This window comes from Sinocyclocheilus grahami, unplaced genomic scaffold (genome assembly GCF_001515645.1).
Source record: "Sinocyclocheilus grahami isolate Dianchi unplaced genomic scaffold, SAMN03320097.WGS_v1.1 scaffold459.1, whole genome shotgun sequence".
Lineage (NCBI taxonomy): Eukaryota > Metazoa > Chordata > Actinopteri > Cypriniformes > Cyprinidae > Sinocyclocheilus > Sinocyclocheilus grahami.
Window position 1 is genome coordinate 294,503 of NW_015505638.1, and position 16,663 is coordinate 311,165.

The following is a 16,663-nucleotide window of genomic DNA, read 5'->3' on the forward strand; positions in this document are numbered from 1 at the left end:
TGTCATGTGAATTACTGATGACTTAAGCTTCTTCAATTCAATGGAATAAAAAAAGAGCAAAGGACTGGTGTTTCTTTCAGTGTTTTAATCAGACACGCCACCAAGTTTCTACAACTTTAACAAACTTTGGATACTTTTAACATCTTTTATCCAACATAGCGGTTTCAATAAAAGTCCAGGTCAGTTAAAAAATAAATAAATAAACACATACATTTTGTCACAATCTGTCAAAACCACACAAAATCTGGAAAGAATTGGGAAGAAAACATACTAATACACTAATATAAAACAAGAGTCAAACACTATAAAAAATATTGTTTTGAATGAGAGTAAATACAAGTGAATTTAGGCATCACAAAATTATAATGTACAGTATGAAAAATGTATACTAATTTGGAGATTTGCTAAAGATTATATTTAACAGTATTGTTAAATTATTATTTTTTAATAACTTTTAAGTTTTAAGCTAACCAGAAGTCAATATTTGGCCTGTTGCCCTGTATGAGAAAGATTTTAAATGGATATAGAAATTAATTTTGTCATCTTTTAGATTCAAAGTGAGTGACTTGGAATAAAAGCCACAAAGAAAACTATATATAATGGGGTGTTTAGTGATTAAGAAAAGTAAAAGACAGGCGTTTGGAACCTCTTGATTAGGTAATAACTTGTCCATACACACTAACCCAAACAATGCTGAGGAAATGGCATGGTAATGATATGTTAATTGTATGCTAATCCGGAAACACTGTTACATATCAGAGGTGTGACAGGATTTCAGTCAGACCCTTCACCACTGGGTGGAAAGGAAAGACCTCTGTCCCACTGTGTACACACAAACACACACACACACACACACACACACTTTCAGCCCTCACTATACTCAAAAGACAGGTTTATCAGTTTCAAAATGAACTAAACAGAAAATAGCATGTTGTAAATTTGATTTTATTTGTTTGTTTGTTTTTTCTTTTAATTTTTCTTTGTACTACATCTCCCACAATTCTTAGTAAACTACATTTTGATATATGGTACACTACATTAACCATATTCCCCTGATTAAGGTTTATAAATAGACCTCACTTCCTTCCTTTTGCATTGGTGAGGTGTGGGTGGAAATCGTTTACTTTGTCATGTGAATTACTGATGACTTAAGCTTCTTCAATTCAATGGAATAAAAAAAGAGCAAAGGACTGGTGTTTCTTTCAGTGTTTTAATCAGACACGCCACCAAGTTTCTACAACTTTAACAAACTTTGGATACTTTTAACATCTTTTATCCAACATAGCGGTTTCAATAAAAGTCCAATCAACAGCATCTGTTGACATGCTCTTGATAATAATTTCCAAAACAAACACAAATCACATTTGCTGTGATGCACTTACAGTGGAAGACTTTGGGAAAAGGACAATGTAAAGGACAATGTTTTCACATTTTGTTAACTCGCATAGATTTCTTTTTTTTTCATATTTAAATAGTAAAAAGAGGCAAGGTTGGTATGTGATTTTCACACTAGTCATGTGTTATGTTTAATACCGAAGTCTTGTGGAATGCTTTGCAGTGGTGATAAAATACACACTTAGACATCCATTATAAGTGGATGAATATAAACGTAATTTTCACTTCTTGAAATAATTGTTAGAATTTTCCATCAGTGTTGCTTTTTTGACAACAACATTGTCGATTTAACTGAAATACTCTTTTTACTTTGAACCAAATGCAAAGATTCACAAAACACACACACACACAAACACTGACCTCTTATAGCACTTTACTAGCCCATTGTATGGAGGGCTCAAAAACCACCAGCTCTCACGTTCACCAGAGGTCGCAGTGTGCACAAGCATGAATGTGTACATCTGCGCTGCAAAGGTGTCAGATATTTTCCTGGCACTTCAAATGAAACCTCAAACCCATAATAGCTACCATTATCTGCCTGACGTGCGTCTGCGTGCTCGTGCCCACACTTCTAACACAACACACAGATCCCATTTCAACCCAACAATGCACAAACAGCCTCTGGAACACTTCCTGACATGTGCCTGGACACTCATTACCACACTGTAGGATGACTACTGACTCCTAACACGCACCAACAATTACACACGTATTGCATTACGGTACACACAGGTCTATGATACAAGTCTCAGCCTACATTGAAAATCTTCATATAAACAAACTCTGTCTACACCTGTTTATTTAAGCCTTGTGTCAGCAGATTTCAGTGGGGTTTTCATTTAGCCAGCATGTAAGCCACTACGTTCGGAGATTTTAATATCGCCCTTGCAGATGAAGAGATTCATCAGTGACCTTTTATGATGGGACTGAAGAGGCTGGAAATAGTGACAATGTCACAAAGAACATTATAAATCACATAAAATAAAAGCAACCTGACTTTGACAGCATCTACAGCCCACAACTGTTCCAAGTGAGAACAAACATTGTAATGACCTTCAAATGCACAAGACGTCATTGATGATACAAGTCTCAGCCTACATTGAAAATCTTCATATAAACAAACTCTGTCTACACCTGTTAATTTAAGCCTTGTGTCAGCAGATTTCAGTGGGGTTTTCATTTAGCCAGCATGTAAGCCACTACGTTCGGAGATTTTAATATCGCCCTTGCAGATGAAGAGATTCATCAGTGACCTTTTATGATGGGACTGAAGAGGCTGGAAATAGTGACAATGTCACAAAGAACATTATAAATCACATAAAATAAAAGCAACCTGACTTTGACAGCATCTACAGCCCACAACTGTTCCAAGTGAGAACAAACATTGTAATGACCTTCAAATGCACAAGACGTCATTGAAAGGTGTGAGGGAGTTATTAAGTGCAAAGTGCTATGGTCGACTACATGGTGAGAGGATGTTAGCAAGATGGGGTGAAGATTTGCTTCACAGAGGGGTGGCGGCTCTGAGGCGATATATGCTATGGACGCTTTCTAAATCCCTTTATTACGACAAGAAATGATCTCTCTTCCTGTGGCACAGCTGGTCAATCCCATATGAATGTGAGCAGATTTTGTGGCATATGTAATGAAGCATATGTCAAAGAAAGCCACAATTTTTCCTTTTTACGTGGATCTCAAACAAGATGGGCTGACATCGAAATCGATAATATGTAAGATGGTGGCAACTGCTTTTGTACGAAAGAATAAAGTGTAACAGTGACTACACAGTTTTTTTTAGCGGCCTTGGTACCGGAAGTATTTTTCCCACAATGATTTTAAAAAAAAAATCTTTGTTAAAGTACAAGTCATGCACCAAAACCAAAAAGCCTAAAAAAAGACATAAAAAACATATTGGAAAACTGGGGGCGGGTGGGAAACGACAACAAAAGTACAGGACTGTGTACTTAACAGCTTTAATAAGAAAATAGCAATCCCATGAAGCATTTCAAATATTTGAGTAGTTTGAGAGTGCAGGGAGACCGATCATGTTACATCATTCACATTGCTTCATGAAAAAGGACAGACACTAAAGAGTTCTTTCGGCACAATTTGCTTGTTGGTTCTCTTGATTGGTATAGATTGCTTTGCATAATCATGGGCAATGTAGTTTTTCCATCAGGAATTTCTTTGTTACATGCATGCAATCAATTAAAAAGTAAGTTGAAATAATGCAGGCTGACAGCTTCAACAACAGAATATCATATTGATTAACAACCTCATAGCAAGTTTGTTATCAGAGGTTTATAAGTTATCGTTAAAAATCAAATGAATTGGATTTTTGCTTCAGGAACTGACCATTGCACTTTATAGAGCTAGTCTGCATTGTGACAGAGAGGAATGAAAATAGCGTGTGTTTCAGTTGTGCAGATAAGCGTTGTCATGAGAGACACCAAATACTGAAATATCTCAGGGCTAAATTCTGCAATTGACCAATTAATCAAGTATTCCAGAGAGTTGCTGCCACATTTACAACATATTCAAAATCTTCTGCATCTTTAAATCTTTAGCTCTAACTTTTTGAATATACGGATGGGTAATTCTGGATAAAAGTAAGATAGGGGAAAAGTAAGCATTTCTTTGAGAAGGAAACAAATTATCCTTGATGGTGTCCATGAGGATTGTTGTGGGATAAAACCTTTCAGATGCAAATGTTTTCAAACAAATTATCAATATATAAAGATTTTCAAAGTACCCATTTGATAACCACTCAATCCCACAGTCTTAACCATGAAGGACATGTTAATATTGCAAAACATGATGAGCAGACATAACCCATATGAAAGCATAAGCTAAGGGAAATGGAACGAGCAGAACTTGACATATTTGGCCACTTGAGGACAAAAATCACCAGTGACACAATTAAATCAGACTTAACAGAGGGAATTTAATGTCAATGACATGTAGCACCAGCCTAAGGCGACAGGTAAAAGTTAAACAGTCCAGTCAGCCATTTTTTGCGAAACAGCTCATGGGACCTATGGGATGCTGGGATCGAGGATTCATTGAAAATGAACATAGTTCTACAAACGCACAACCAATCAGAGCAATCACTCACTGTCATTCTGCACACTGGATGTATGTTTACCTACAATATGTTTCACAAGGTAGACATACAACAGGAGGATGATCCCATGATACAGAGTAGCTCACGGTGGGTCAGAGTTTATGTTTAATATAGGTGGACGTAACATACCTGACCTTCAAAACAAGTCAAAACATAAGACCAAGACACGGCGAGGAACTTTGATGGTCAAGACATTTTGTGTCCTCACACCTCACTTGGCGACAGCGAGGGAAGACGAGGATATCGAAGGGGACATGACTGAAAAGGGAAACAGTGCTCAAGCTGGGCCAGGCAGCAGGCAGGCCAGCAGGACGCCTTCACCCTCCAATAAACTTCAGCTAAAGGTCAAACAGATGAATTATTCATTATTCAAGGTACAGCCAAGGCCAATATTGGCCTCCGTCTGAGGCTGGCCATTTTAAAGTGTTTTAGATGGGGGGGTTAAAAGGGGAACGGCAATGTTGTGCAGTTCGATAGCAACAAGAGCGCATGAGTCAGTTTATGTGCAAGCACAAAACATATAGCACAGAAGGCTAATGCCACACACTATATGCCTAGGCTTTCATTAAAGGCTTTAGGCACCTTTGAAATAATACAAGTGAAAAAGGTGCAAAGGTTTCTTAATAAATACCTGAATTAAAGTGGGCATTGTGGGTCAATGTGTGCATAATGATTGGAGTTTTAAAAATTTATCATAACCCATGTGGGCCTGTGTGTGTGCTCCGCTTGTAAAGGGCTTTTGATCAAATATGAAATATTCAAAAACCCAACTGTAATTTGATGAAGTCAGATATCCTCAAAATGGGAATAGCAGTCAGCACTTTTCACATTTCTGCTTATAAAAGACCCTCAGTAAACGGATTTAGAAACGGGAGGGGAAAAAACGGAGGTCTGGGTTAGGGTAATAAAGGTTGTTTAAAATATGCGCTAACCCGTGAGATGAACTGTAGTCAGTGTTGCACGGCCAGTGATCTCTCGACCGCCTTCTTTCCCTTCCCTCCCTCCACTGCTACTGGGTTCCGGGCTCGCGCTGCCCTCCGGCGGCCAAACTGTGGAACTGCAGCAGTGTGTGGGCAGCCGCAGCAGCACAGCGGGCATCTCCAATCCATGCCCTGCCATTCACAATGGTATCAATTAAGAGCTGCGACTCCGCGAGCACTCTTTCTTAAATACATACATTTAGTGAAGCCTTTCAACAGTTCAAAAGGACTGATGACTTGTTGAAATGCATTGATTGGCTGAAGGGGGCATCACCGCTGAGTCCAAACAAAAAAACATAATTTCAAGAATGTATCCTGCTTAAGCTCAATGTTAATATGACACTTTAACAGATCTATGCTAAATGGTTGGAAAATACATTTATCCCTAATGTGGGCCAACTGGGCAGGCATGATGAAAGAATTTGAATACCTACATCTTTACACCAGAGTGTAAGAATCACAGAAATATGATAGAAATCATATTAATCTCTATCACAGAAATATGATAGAAACAGTGAACACTTGTTTTGACCTGAAGTATATATCCCATTAGTTTTATCAATATTTCTAAAATCTTCATTTTTAAGCCTTGTAAGGGAATTAATTAATGAACAACCATTTGGATTAACAAATAAAATATAACAAGACCTATTTGATTATTATGAAAAATGTCCTGAGAGTCTGTAAACTCTCCTTTACTTTAAAAAAAATAATTAAATTAAATTAAAATATGAAATATACAAAAAATAAAGAGAGGAAAAAGAAAATGATCAGGAGTAAGAAAATAAATACAGCATCAATGAACATGTTCAATAAACCACAGTGATAAGGGGAAAACACAGCAATCAAAAGAAGCAATTGATATGCTGAGACAGTTCAGTGTCTGAATTGTTTTAGCCTATGGTTTCACCATTCTGCTCTTGAAAACGCTCTTTAGTTAACAGGTAAGAAAACCAGAACCATGATCTGAAAAGTGAGAGTTTGTGTGTCCACATGAATATCTGCACTGGGCATATTCACTTATTTAAATGCTTATGAACTGGAGAGTCCATTTGTGTTTCATGCATATTTCATGTAAAGCACTGTAAACAGAAGAACAAAGGACCAAGAATAACATTCTGAATTGAAAGGATGTTTCAGCAAAGTAAAGAGATGAAAGAGTGATATTTGCTGGTAACGCAGAATGCAAAGGCTAAGCAAAGGTGGGGAACATGATGGTGTGGAAGTATCAAACAGTAAATATTTGTAGAAGTATTAGCAAAAATATAATATTAAATAAATACTGAGAAACCAATGAACATGAACAAATATTTAAATAGCTAATAAATAATAATCTAATCTATTAAGGACAGGCTTCAAATTCACTTTCAGAATAAGGAAAATATAATTACTTTTTAGAATTTTTAAATCCATTTTGTGATGCAGTTAGATACAATACCATACAACAACCAAGTTCAATGTAAGCTTTCTTTTTTTCATTTCTGAAGTAAAACTGTGCTTTCAATACTTTCAATTTCAGTGCTTTTAAATGAAAATATCTCAGAACAATTTCAATGTACAGATTAATAAATGACTTAAAATTCAAAAAAAAAAAAAAAAAAGGTTCAGGGTTTGACCACTACAACTTTAATGCTGATTATATCCAAAAGACATATTTAGCCATGATATCATAACTGATATCACTAAACAGTCAATTTTACACATATAGTATCTCACACTCCCCATTGTAAACCGATATGAAAGTTTTTCCTGGAAAGATATGTTAAGTTTCTTTCATACAAACACTACCTGTCTGCCACAGCAGAAACATCCTGAAGTCCATCACCTTAGGTCACAGTTCTCTGACAGAAACGAATAACAACCACCCACACAACCTCTTCCTACACACTCTATCTACAGTTTCTATGCAAATGTCTTCGGCAATAAGGCACAGTGCTATCGCTAGTTGCTCTTGGCATGCAAACGATGCATTTATCTAACTTTACCTTCACTCACCATCTGCAGGGTTCCACTATATTCTTTGCACAGAGTTCAGAAAGCACAGACAAAAAATTTAAATGAAGTAAGAGGAATATTTAGGTCTATTTTCCATAAACATTAGCACAAAGAAATTAATGTTAAAAGGCATCATTTATGGACTGATTTTGGAAGTTTCAGATGTATGGTTTGGGTGAGAATGGACGTGATATGAAAAAGCACATTCAAAATAATGTATTATATAAGTATTTCTGCATGCACTTCAATATGGATGGAGATTCCCTGCTCCTCAAAATCGCCCAGTCAATCTTTCTGTAAAGCCGGGACAAATTCCCACTAAGCTGCTTGGCCTGTGGAAGTGAGGAAGAAGGGGGACAGGGGTCTGCCATACAGATGATCCATTCCACAGAGCGAACATTCAGCACAAGGGTCTCAAGGCCTACAGGGACTCTGATAAAGCACCTGGACAAAACTACTTATTTTTTCCCCCTCATATCACTTAGGACGACTGATAGCTTCATATTTCTTTAAAGCACTGTGCTGAAAAGGCTGAGGGAGAGGGAATTTCAGCAGTTTAATTCATCAAGACGAAGCCATGGGGGGCACCTTCAGATAAAAGAGACGGGAACATTTTGAAGTACAATGGTGGAATCTTTTTTTGGAAGGAACCCAATAAGGAGTAAAATATGAGTCATTACTTAAACTCATTGTGGAGATTTAACTGTATGTCACTTTTAAAGTACGCTTTTTTATAGACCTATTAGAGTCAGGGATTTATTCTGTTGAGTACTTGTTTTATACTTAACCCCTATTGGTTTTTCTTTGTATCCTGGGGGAAACAGACATGGGGCAACAAGCAAGTGGGTCCAATTTGTGAGAAAAAATATGTATTGAAAGGGGGGGGGTCCCTGCAACTACTCAGGTTAAGTGACTCGGTATGAAAAATCTGGCATCAACTCGTCATCTTTAACTAAAAGTATGGCAGCATAGTGAGATTTTCCCTGACCTTGAGGTAAATGTTATTAAATGTGTTTTTCATTTAGTAGGTACAAATTGTAAAACTGAAAATAAAAGCAATATTTGATAAAGAAGTCCTATTGCAACAGAAAATATAAATTATAAATGATTTAGGTATTTTTATGTCACTGGCCTTTTAATAGTTAACGAAAGTAGAATAGTTTCTTCCACTTAATGAAACTGCATTTAAAAAGGTCAAATAACTAGTTTAACATAAATTAATTGTTTTAAATAGCCATAGGATGCCCTTCAAGTAGGCATGCTTTTCAAGACTATTTGCATTTTTACTTTATATTTGCCCTTAGACTATTCCTTGTTTGCACAAGGGTCGTACCTGTTGATAATAAGGCGAAATAGGCTATAGTTACATCTGTATGCTCCAAATATATTGCAACATATAGACAATAATAGCTCATCTCATCATTACAACTGCAGTGAGTTCATGCACACTAATCAGCATATTGCCTGACACGTCCTTGTGCTCTGATTACACAGGAACATCATTTCATTCACAAATTAAGGACGTACATTATTCAGAGCTAATAGATTGAGACAGACGATGGCAGCCTCTAGGATAACCTAATCACTAAAAATGGCTACAAAATGGGACTCACTTGAACATTTCGACTGTCTGAAAATTTGGAGAGCATTTTCAATGCTTCCTTGGTAGGGGACTTGCTAGGATTTTGGACACAACCAGTTTATATTTTGCACAAAAAAAATGAAATGTGCCTCTGCATGCACGCAAGTATTTAAAATGTTAAAATTTTGCAAGTGGCATCCATTTTCAGTGCCCTGTTCTTGTTAGACATCACAAAATCACATCCAGAGAGGGTGGAGAGCGTTTTAGTGCGATCTCTCCTCCCTTTCGGACAGCGAAAACAATGGTTAGTGTCAACATGACTTTAATTGTCTTTCTTACCTTCTGTCCGTGCGCGCGCTGAGCTGTACAGATCCACGTACTGCAAGACGCAACCATAATTTGGATAAAACAAAGAGGCTACAAAACGACATCAGTTCGTCTTTTTGATGTGACAGCTAAAAAACGAAAGTCGAACGATCTATGTTTTAACATGCAGTTACATCCACATATAAATCTAGCCGATAAGACCTGAGCGTCGAATCAAATATTATCAAATCGAGATATCTGCTTTCAGATGCGGAATGAAAAATATGCTTTTAAATGTATGCATGGTGATGGCCAAAGCTGCTGCCAGCGGAGATACATCTGCATATGGAAATCAGGATAACCCTGGGTTCAATTTTACTTAACGCGATGCACTAGTTAATAATTAGACCGGAGTAATGTGGTGCAGACCAAGGGACTTAAGACGTAGCCTATTAATGTATCACGATTCAAAATCGCTTCTCTTATTTCTTTTCTGCCAGTCTGAAGCTGTGATTTAAACGGCAATAACACATTTCTTGCATGTAATGCCAATATATTTTCGTTTTATCTATTGCGCGTTCTTAAATACGTTTCTTTACTAACAATGACAAGAACACATAGTGACTTTTCGATTTTTTCAATCATTGTTTGCAATGCGGTAATATTATTACAGTTCCTGACCACGCCCCCGAGAACTTCTGACCAATCAAAGAGCGGCTTGGATGAGCGACTGTGTTGCTGTGACTGTAGCGCGGGAGCGCATTGATACACCGGGAAGAGAGTCATTCATAGACGCAGCAGTTGTCAACAGTGTTGAAGTAAGTGTTATTATAGAAGTTGTTACCTCTTAAATGACTGAAATTGTTGTACCTGTTAAAAATGATAGGTTTCTCTTTCTGCTGATACAATTTCCAGGTCGATAGCTCACAATTTAGCGCTGTAGGTCTGGAAGAGAAGTGTTCACTGCCGAAAATAGCGTAAACCAGCCTAAGATATTTGCTGGTCTTTCCTGATTTACGGTTGCCTTACAGCCTGGCCAAGTCATTGTTTTTTCCCCCCCCATGTGTACAATTTTTATTAAATGATTGTTTAAAAAACATTAATTGGTGGTTAAAGGGGTTTATATTGTATAGAGTTTAATTATTTTCTCTTTCAAAACTCTTCCCAGTTGTCTATTCCATCCTGTTGACATGGAGGGCGAGTTCTCGCAGTCCCTCACCCCACTTGTATCCCCATCTGCTCTGGATCATTATGGGGAATCTGCTCCCAGCCGTCCTCTCTGCTTCACCTGTGCTTATGAACCAGGTAGAGAAGAGACAGGTCGACTGTCATCAAATGGCTACATCAGCAGAGGAGCCCTGAAGAGGTACTAACTCCTGGTGTTATAATGATGATACTCTGCGTCAACCTGTCTGTTAAGCGTATATCCTCTTTCCTCCATGTTTAGTTTGCTGTTAAAGCTCAATCCAGCTCCTGCGGATTTTGAGGGAGACACGGTTGATATTTTTGACTTTCCATGGGTGACAGAAACAGCGCTGGTAGAATCTACCAAACTTCTGTTTGGCTTGTTCAGGTAGGAGTGCAGGTGTGTTGGCTTTGGACGATTGCCATGTTGTCTGCTGAAACAGGAAGTCTGCTAATTTGACAATCTGTCTTTCCTTTCAGACAAAAGGTGTTAAAAATGGAGACGCTGGTGCAGTCCAGCTCGCATGATTTTGGTAAGCATCTGGAGACAGTCATTTTAGAAAGAGTTGTTGCAGTCTAACAGTATTTTTGCAGCTGAAATATGAATAACTATATTTTGACGCTTTCAGGTCAAGCGAGCAGTCTTCATTATGAGGCAGAAGAACTGACACAGCAGTGTGTGCTGTTCCTCAGCTATATCAAGGTCTTAATTTTCAGGTACAGATTGTGTGGCTTGGTAGTAGTGAAGTAAAATCAGAAATAGGTTTCACATTGTGTTTTGCTCTCCAGGTTTTTGGAGCCCTCACAATCCCTAGATGAAGGTCCTGTTCATCCCTTTAAAGACGCAGAGGCTCAACTACCCTCAGTCTTGGTGGAGGAGCTCTTCAGTATCACGCTGCTTATTGGACGAATCAAAAATCTGCCAGCCAACGTCCAGAGTGCTCTTACAATTCAGCATCAGGGAAAGGTACCGCAGAACACCTATGTGCCATTGTCATAAGTTAAATGATATCTTCTAGCCTTTTGATGATATTCCTCAATATCTGGTTATGTATGTACTACAGTAAATTGCTTAACAGGATAGTTCACCCAAAAATGAAAATTCTGTCATCATTTACTCATCCTCTTGTTGTTCCAAACCTGTATGAATTTGTTTCTTTTTATAAATACAATAGAACGCATTTTGAAGAAGGTGGGTGACCAAACAGTTTCTGGTCCCCCCCTGACTTTCATAGTAGTCAATGGGGACCAACAACAGTTTGTTGTACCTTTTTCAAAATATATTTTTACATTAAACAGAAGAAAGAAACTCATACAGGTTTGGAACAGCTTGAGAGTGAGTAAATGAAGACAGAATTTTCATTTTTGGTTGAACTATAATATAAAAGAAACTAACAGTGTCACCCCCTTTACAGCTCTTTCCTCCATCTTGGCAATTATTGCATCTGCACCTGGACATCCACTGGTCTGTTCTGGAGATCCTGCACCTGTTGGAGCAAAGGATGATGGGTATGTTGCAATAGCTGTCTCTAGATGGCATGTGTGGTCCTGAATCTGGGACTGTCATACTAATGAGTGTTGGGTCCTTGTGATTTTGAAAGGTCAGGTAGTTTACACGCACCAGTTCGTGAATTTGACAAGCGAGACGCTCACAAACATCAGTCTGTTTGAAGACCAGGTCAACAACCTGCTCTGTGATCTCATTGGCCTGGCCATGAACAAATATAATAAGGTGTGTGTGTTTTTAACAAACATAACAACATTGTGGTGTAAAGGTTAGAAGGTAGAACAATCTTTCATTCTCTCTCTCTCTCTAGGTGAGACCAACAGAGACTCTGAACAGCCATCACTATCACTGCCTCTGCATAAAGGAATTATGGATTCTACTCATGCATTTACTGGAGCACAGGAGCAAAACAATACATACTCAGGTTAGCACATACACAATCTCCACATAGATGGTTGTTTCGTATGATTCTGATTTTTATTTTCAACCCAGTCTTTTTGGAGTTATGTAAATGCCCTGCTGCAGACTGTCCTTAAGGAGACCCTGACCCAGGGCTCCCCATGCACTGTAAAGACACTGAGGGCTTCACCTGGTGGCTGCTCACACACCTGGCCCAGATTGGGATGCACAACCAGAACGGCACTGCTCAACAGGAGGTAGATCAACACAAACTACTGTAGTATCACATGATGAGATGTTATTAATTTTAATAATGAACATTACATTGGTAAGTTTGTTCCTGTTTCAGAAACAACTTGAGGATAATTGGAGCTTTGTGATGGGGCTGCTAAAGTTTAGCTGTGATCCAAAGGTGATTAAAATAATATTGCATATTCCTGTGTATTATGTGTTTATTTGGCTAATATGCCTGTTTGTCTTGTCTGTTTATGAATAGCATTAGATACCTTTTTACACTGTGCACATTATGTATTCTGAAAGTAATTAGTATTATTATTAATTTTCAGAAAGCTGCACAGGAAGAGCAGATACGAATGGTTGTCCACTGCTGCCTCAGCATCAGCTTGATGTGGGGCCAAAATGTCAGTGCTGTCACAATGCTCTGGGAGTATTACAGCAAAAATTTAGTAAGTCAGTAATGCAATTATTTAAGTTATTGGAGCCATGATGAGTTTTTCCCCATTTAAATTTGGAAACAATAATGTTTTAAGAATTTAAATAAATTATTATATCAATTATAACTTGGGGTGTCCATATCAGCTCATTATTGCAAGATCACATAGCCATTTAAATATTATTTCTGTAACTGGAGACATGACATACCGCAGAACCCAGAAGTCCACGTTTTTCCCCCATTTAAATCTAAATAAGTTTTATAAGTTCAAAGTAATTAGTTTTGATCATTTTAATAAATTAATTATACTACGTTACATTTATATTAACTTGTGGTGTCCAAATATCAGCTCATTACTGCAAGATCACATTCACATTTTAATTTAATACTAATATTATATTATTAATATTTTAATCATTTAAATTCACTCAAACTCTTGTGCTGATAATATAATTTATTAATTTGAAAAATGTAAAATGAAAGCTACAATACCAGCTGTAGTTGTTTTAATAACGACTAGATCCATGCTGAATCAGATTTTTTTTGCAGGGTTTCAAAATAATGGACTTGAAGAGTATATTCAATATATTGAAAACATTTTATGTAGACTTCACTTATGCTTCGATTAGACGATACTTAAACTTTATCAGTGTGAAAGACACCCTTCAGTACTACATCTAATTCTGAACTCTCTCTTCTTCTTTCATATGTATGCAGAACAGCTCTTTCACCGTGCCCTGGTTAGGTGTGTCAGGGCTGGGCCGTATCAGCAGGACTCCCCTCTGTCTGTTGCAGCAGGCTAAGAGCTGCTGTAGCCCTGCATCTGTCGGCTCCAACTCTCACACACAGCTCTACCGCTCAACCAACTCCTTCCATATCTTCCTGCGTATTCTGGCCCTTCACCTGTGCCAGGAACATGCTGGCGGTGCCCCCTGGAGACAAATCAAGGGCAGGTGAGAATACGTTTTGGGACTCGCACACTCAAAGTTTAGATCTCGTCACCCCTACTTGCTGATTTCAGATCTGTCTCCAATCCGGTTTGCTTGGTGGAGCTTCAGTGAGAGGCTGAAACGGACAGAATCTGGATAATGAATTTTTCTGTCTGGACTGTGCTCAGCCGTGCAGCAAGCGCGAAGGCTAATTAGCTAACGAACATAGCGGTTAATTCACCTTAGCACAGGCGTTCGGGCTTCCAGCAATGCTGTGGCGGGGACTGACTTGGCCGGCTCAAGGACCACCTCCTCCTCCCCTACACACAAACGCACGTGCCACACAGGGAGGTGTGGGCTGTGCTGATGGCACTCGGGTTTGGAGCGTGCTCAGTGGGAGGCACGGCGCACGGTGCATTAATGAGATCGGCAGGGAGCGCGTTCAAGCTCATACTCTGGGAATGAGCAGCATCTGCTCATGGCAGGCGCAAAAAAAAAGCTGTCCATGATGAACAAACAAACAACCACACAGACAGGCAAAAAATGCAAACAATATCTCGACAGCCTTCCGTTCGTCTTTGGCTCGTTCTCTATCTCGGGTCAGGCTCTAAAAGCTTGTACCACACTTTTGTGCATCGCTTCTATCTGTAGCGGCGACGTGGCCCAACTCCCCGCAGCTTTGCATGATGTGTTTTTGTCCAAACATTAAACGGATGCTCAAAGGCCTGCTTGTAGTGCAGTGTGTTTATGGAACCTGCAGGGTTCTGTTTGGACCAAACAGTCAACAGTAGAAAGAAGGGGGGAGCGGAGGGGGTCAATATTGATTTCTCCTTCTGTGCTGCAGCAAATTGAGCCGCACACGACAGTGCAGCTACCACTGTGTGCCTGAGTGTTTCTGACATTTAACATGGTCTTTTAAAGGCATTTCACCATGGTGCCTGGAGGATCAAACAACACTCTCTCTCACACACACACACACACACACAGGCAAACTTGGACGTGCTGCTCACAGGCATAGCTTTGCAGGAAGACTGAACATCTGGAAGAGGTTAGCGATGAGTTGAGTACTTAGGTTGAAATGTTTGATCCTGATGGACCCCAATGATTTTTAAGGGTATGGCAGCATTTGTGTGGTGGAAATATCATTGGAGTGAATGAGGAAAATGTTGTGTATTGTAGACATTGATTGCCAACTACTCATCGCAATACATATTTCACTACAGTGAGATGTATACCAGACTTCTCTAATAATTTAGTCTGTTTAAACCCTGCCCCTTTCTTACAATCGACTTTCACTTAGATGTACATCACAATATAGAGGAAAAGATCTACTTTAATTTCATTCCAACTTTAAATGTTTGGTTTTCTCGTTGTTGCCAGTTAGATTTGTTGAAAGTCTACATCCATAAATCCAAAACAATCAGCAATGTTTTGCATCATATACCATCGTTTTCCAGTAAATGTTTATAAATTTGAATTGTATTGTATTGTATTGAAAAGTTTGTTCCAGCATGTTGCAAATCTTGTGAAGAAAATGTAAACAAATTAATAGATGAGATGAGAGGCAGTGTGATCGGCTAAAATAGTGGTGGAATTCATTTTTGAATGTTTAAAAACAGCAGCAAATATAAAACACCTTCAGTAACTTGAACTTTAACCTACAATTTACTGGTTTTGATAATTATATTAGTGTCAATATACAATAAAATAACATCAGTTTATAATAATAAAAAAAAATATCTTAAACATTTTTGTAATGATTCAACGGATATCAATCTGCAATTACGTGATGGACCACAAGGGGTACACGTACCCCAGTTGAGAAACACTGCTTTAGATGATCTGTTTGTTCAGTAATTGAACTGTAGGAAATAAGTACATAATCAAATAGATTAAAATATTGATTGATTGTTTGTTTAGAAAATTGTATCAACAGTGTTTATTCCCCATTATGACCATGTCTGTCTCGTGTGTGTCCACAGACTCTACTCAAAGTTCCACCAGAGGCGGATGACGGAGCTCTCTGACACGGGCCTGCTGCACTTCCTGCTGCTTTTCCTGGTCCTGGCGCAGTGTGCAGAGCTGGAGGACGTGGCCAGCAGAGCGTGCGACTTACTCGCTATGCTGCCCGCTGACTCTACGCCCCCGGCCCTGCGCGCGCTGCAGTGGAGGGGCCAGCTGGCTCTTGTGCTGCTGTATTCGGAGAAGGGACTGGATGCTGGCGCATTGGCGGAGCAGTTGGCCGCCTACTTCAGCCAAGCGGCCCGCGAGTTCTACCTGAAGACCACCGAGCCTTCACGCAAGCTAACTCTCTGGGCGCCACTTAGCTCGTACCTGGAGGGGGTGAGTGAGGTGTTTGAGACGAGTCCTAATCTTACGCTGTCAGAGGAGAGGCTTCTGAACAAGGGCTTTGAACTGCTGCTGCCTGCCTGCCACCAGTCCGAGCTCAGCTCTGCTTTGGGCTTCCTGCAGACGGTGCTGGCGCAATTACGGTAAGAGTACACACATGCTTTACTTTTAGATGTTAAGATGTGTTGGTTTCTCAAACACACAATTCCCCCCCCCCCCCCCCACGCCAACAAGAACAT

At 39.1% G+C, this 16,663-nt stretch overlaps 1 protein-coding gene across 1 annotated transcript in view; it reads left to right on the plus strand.

The window, feature by feature from the left end:
- Window positions 1-10,142: 10,142 nt before the first annotated feature.
- LOC107552829 (protein MMS22-like) overlaps window positions 10,143-16,663 on the plus strand; it is a 27,914-nt gene continuing 21,393 nt past the window's right edge. Inside the window, 15 exon segments of the mRNA XM_016234818.1 lie at window positions 10,143-10,200; window positions 10,551-10,748; window positions 10,830-10,955; window positions 11,048-11,100; window positions 11,197-11,284; window positions 11,357-11,534; window positions 11,983-12,076; window positions 12,169-12,299; window positions 12,385-12,498; window positions 12,567-12,606; window positions 12,609-12,730; window positions 12,823-12,885; window positions 13,040-13,159; window positions 13,864-14,099; window positions 16,058-16,567. Coding sequence (XP_016090304.1) covers window positions 10,573-10,748; window positions 10,830-10,955; window positions 11,048-11,100; window positions 11,197-11,284; window positions 11,357-11,534; window positions 11,983-12,076; window positions 12,169-12,299; window positions 12,385-12,498; window positions 12,567-12,606; window positions 12,609-12,730; window positions 12,823-12,885; window positions 13,040-13,159; window positions 13,864-14,099; window positions 16,058-16,567 — 2,051 coding nt within the window. The 5' untranslated portion in view covers window positions 10,143-10,200; window positions 10,551-10,572.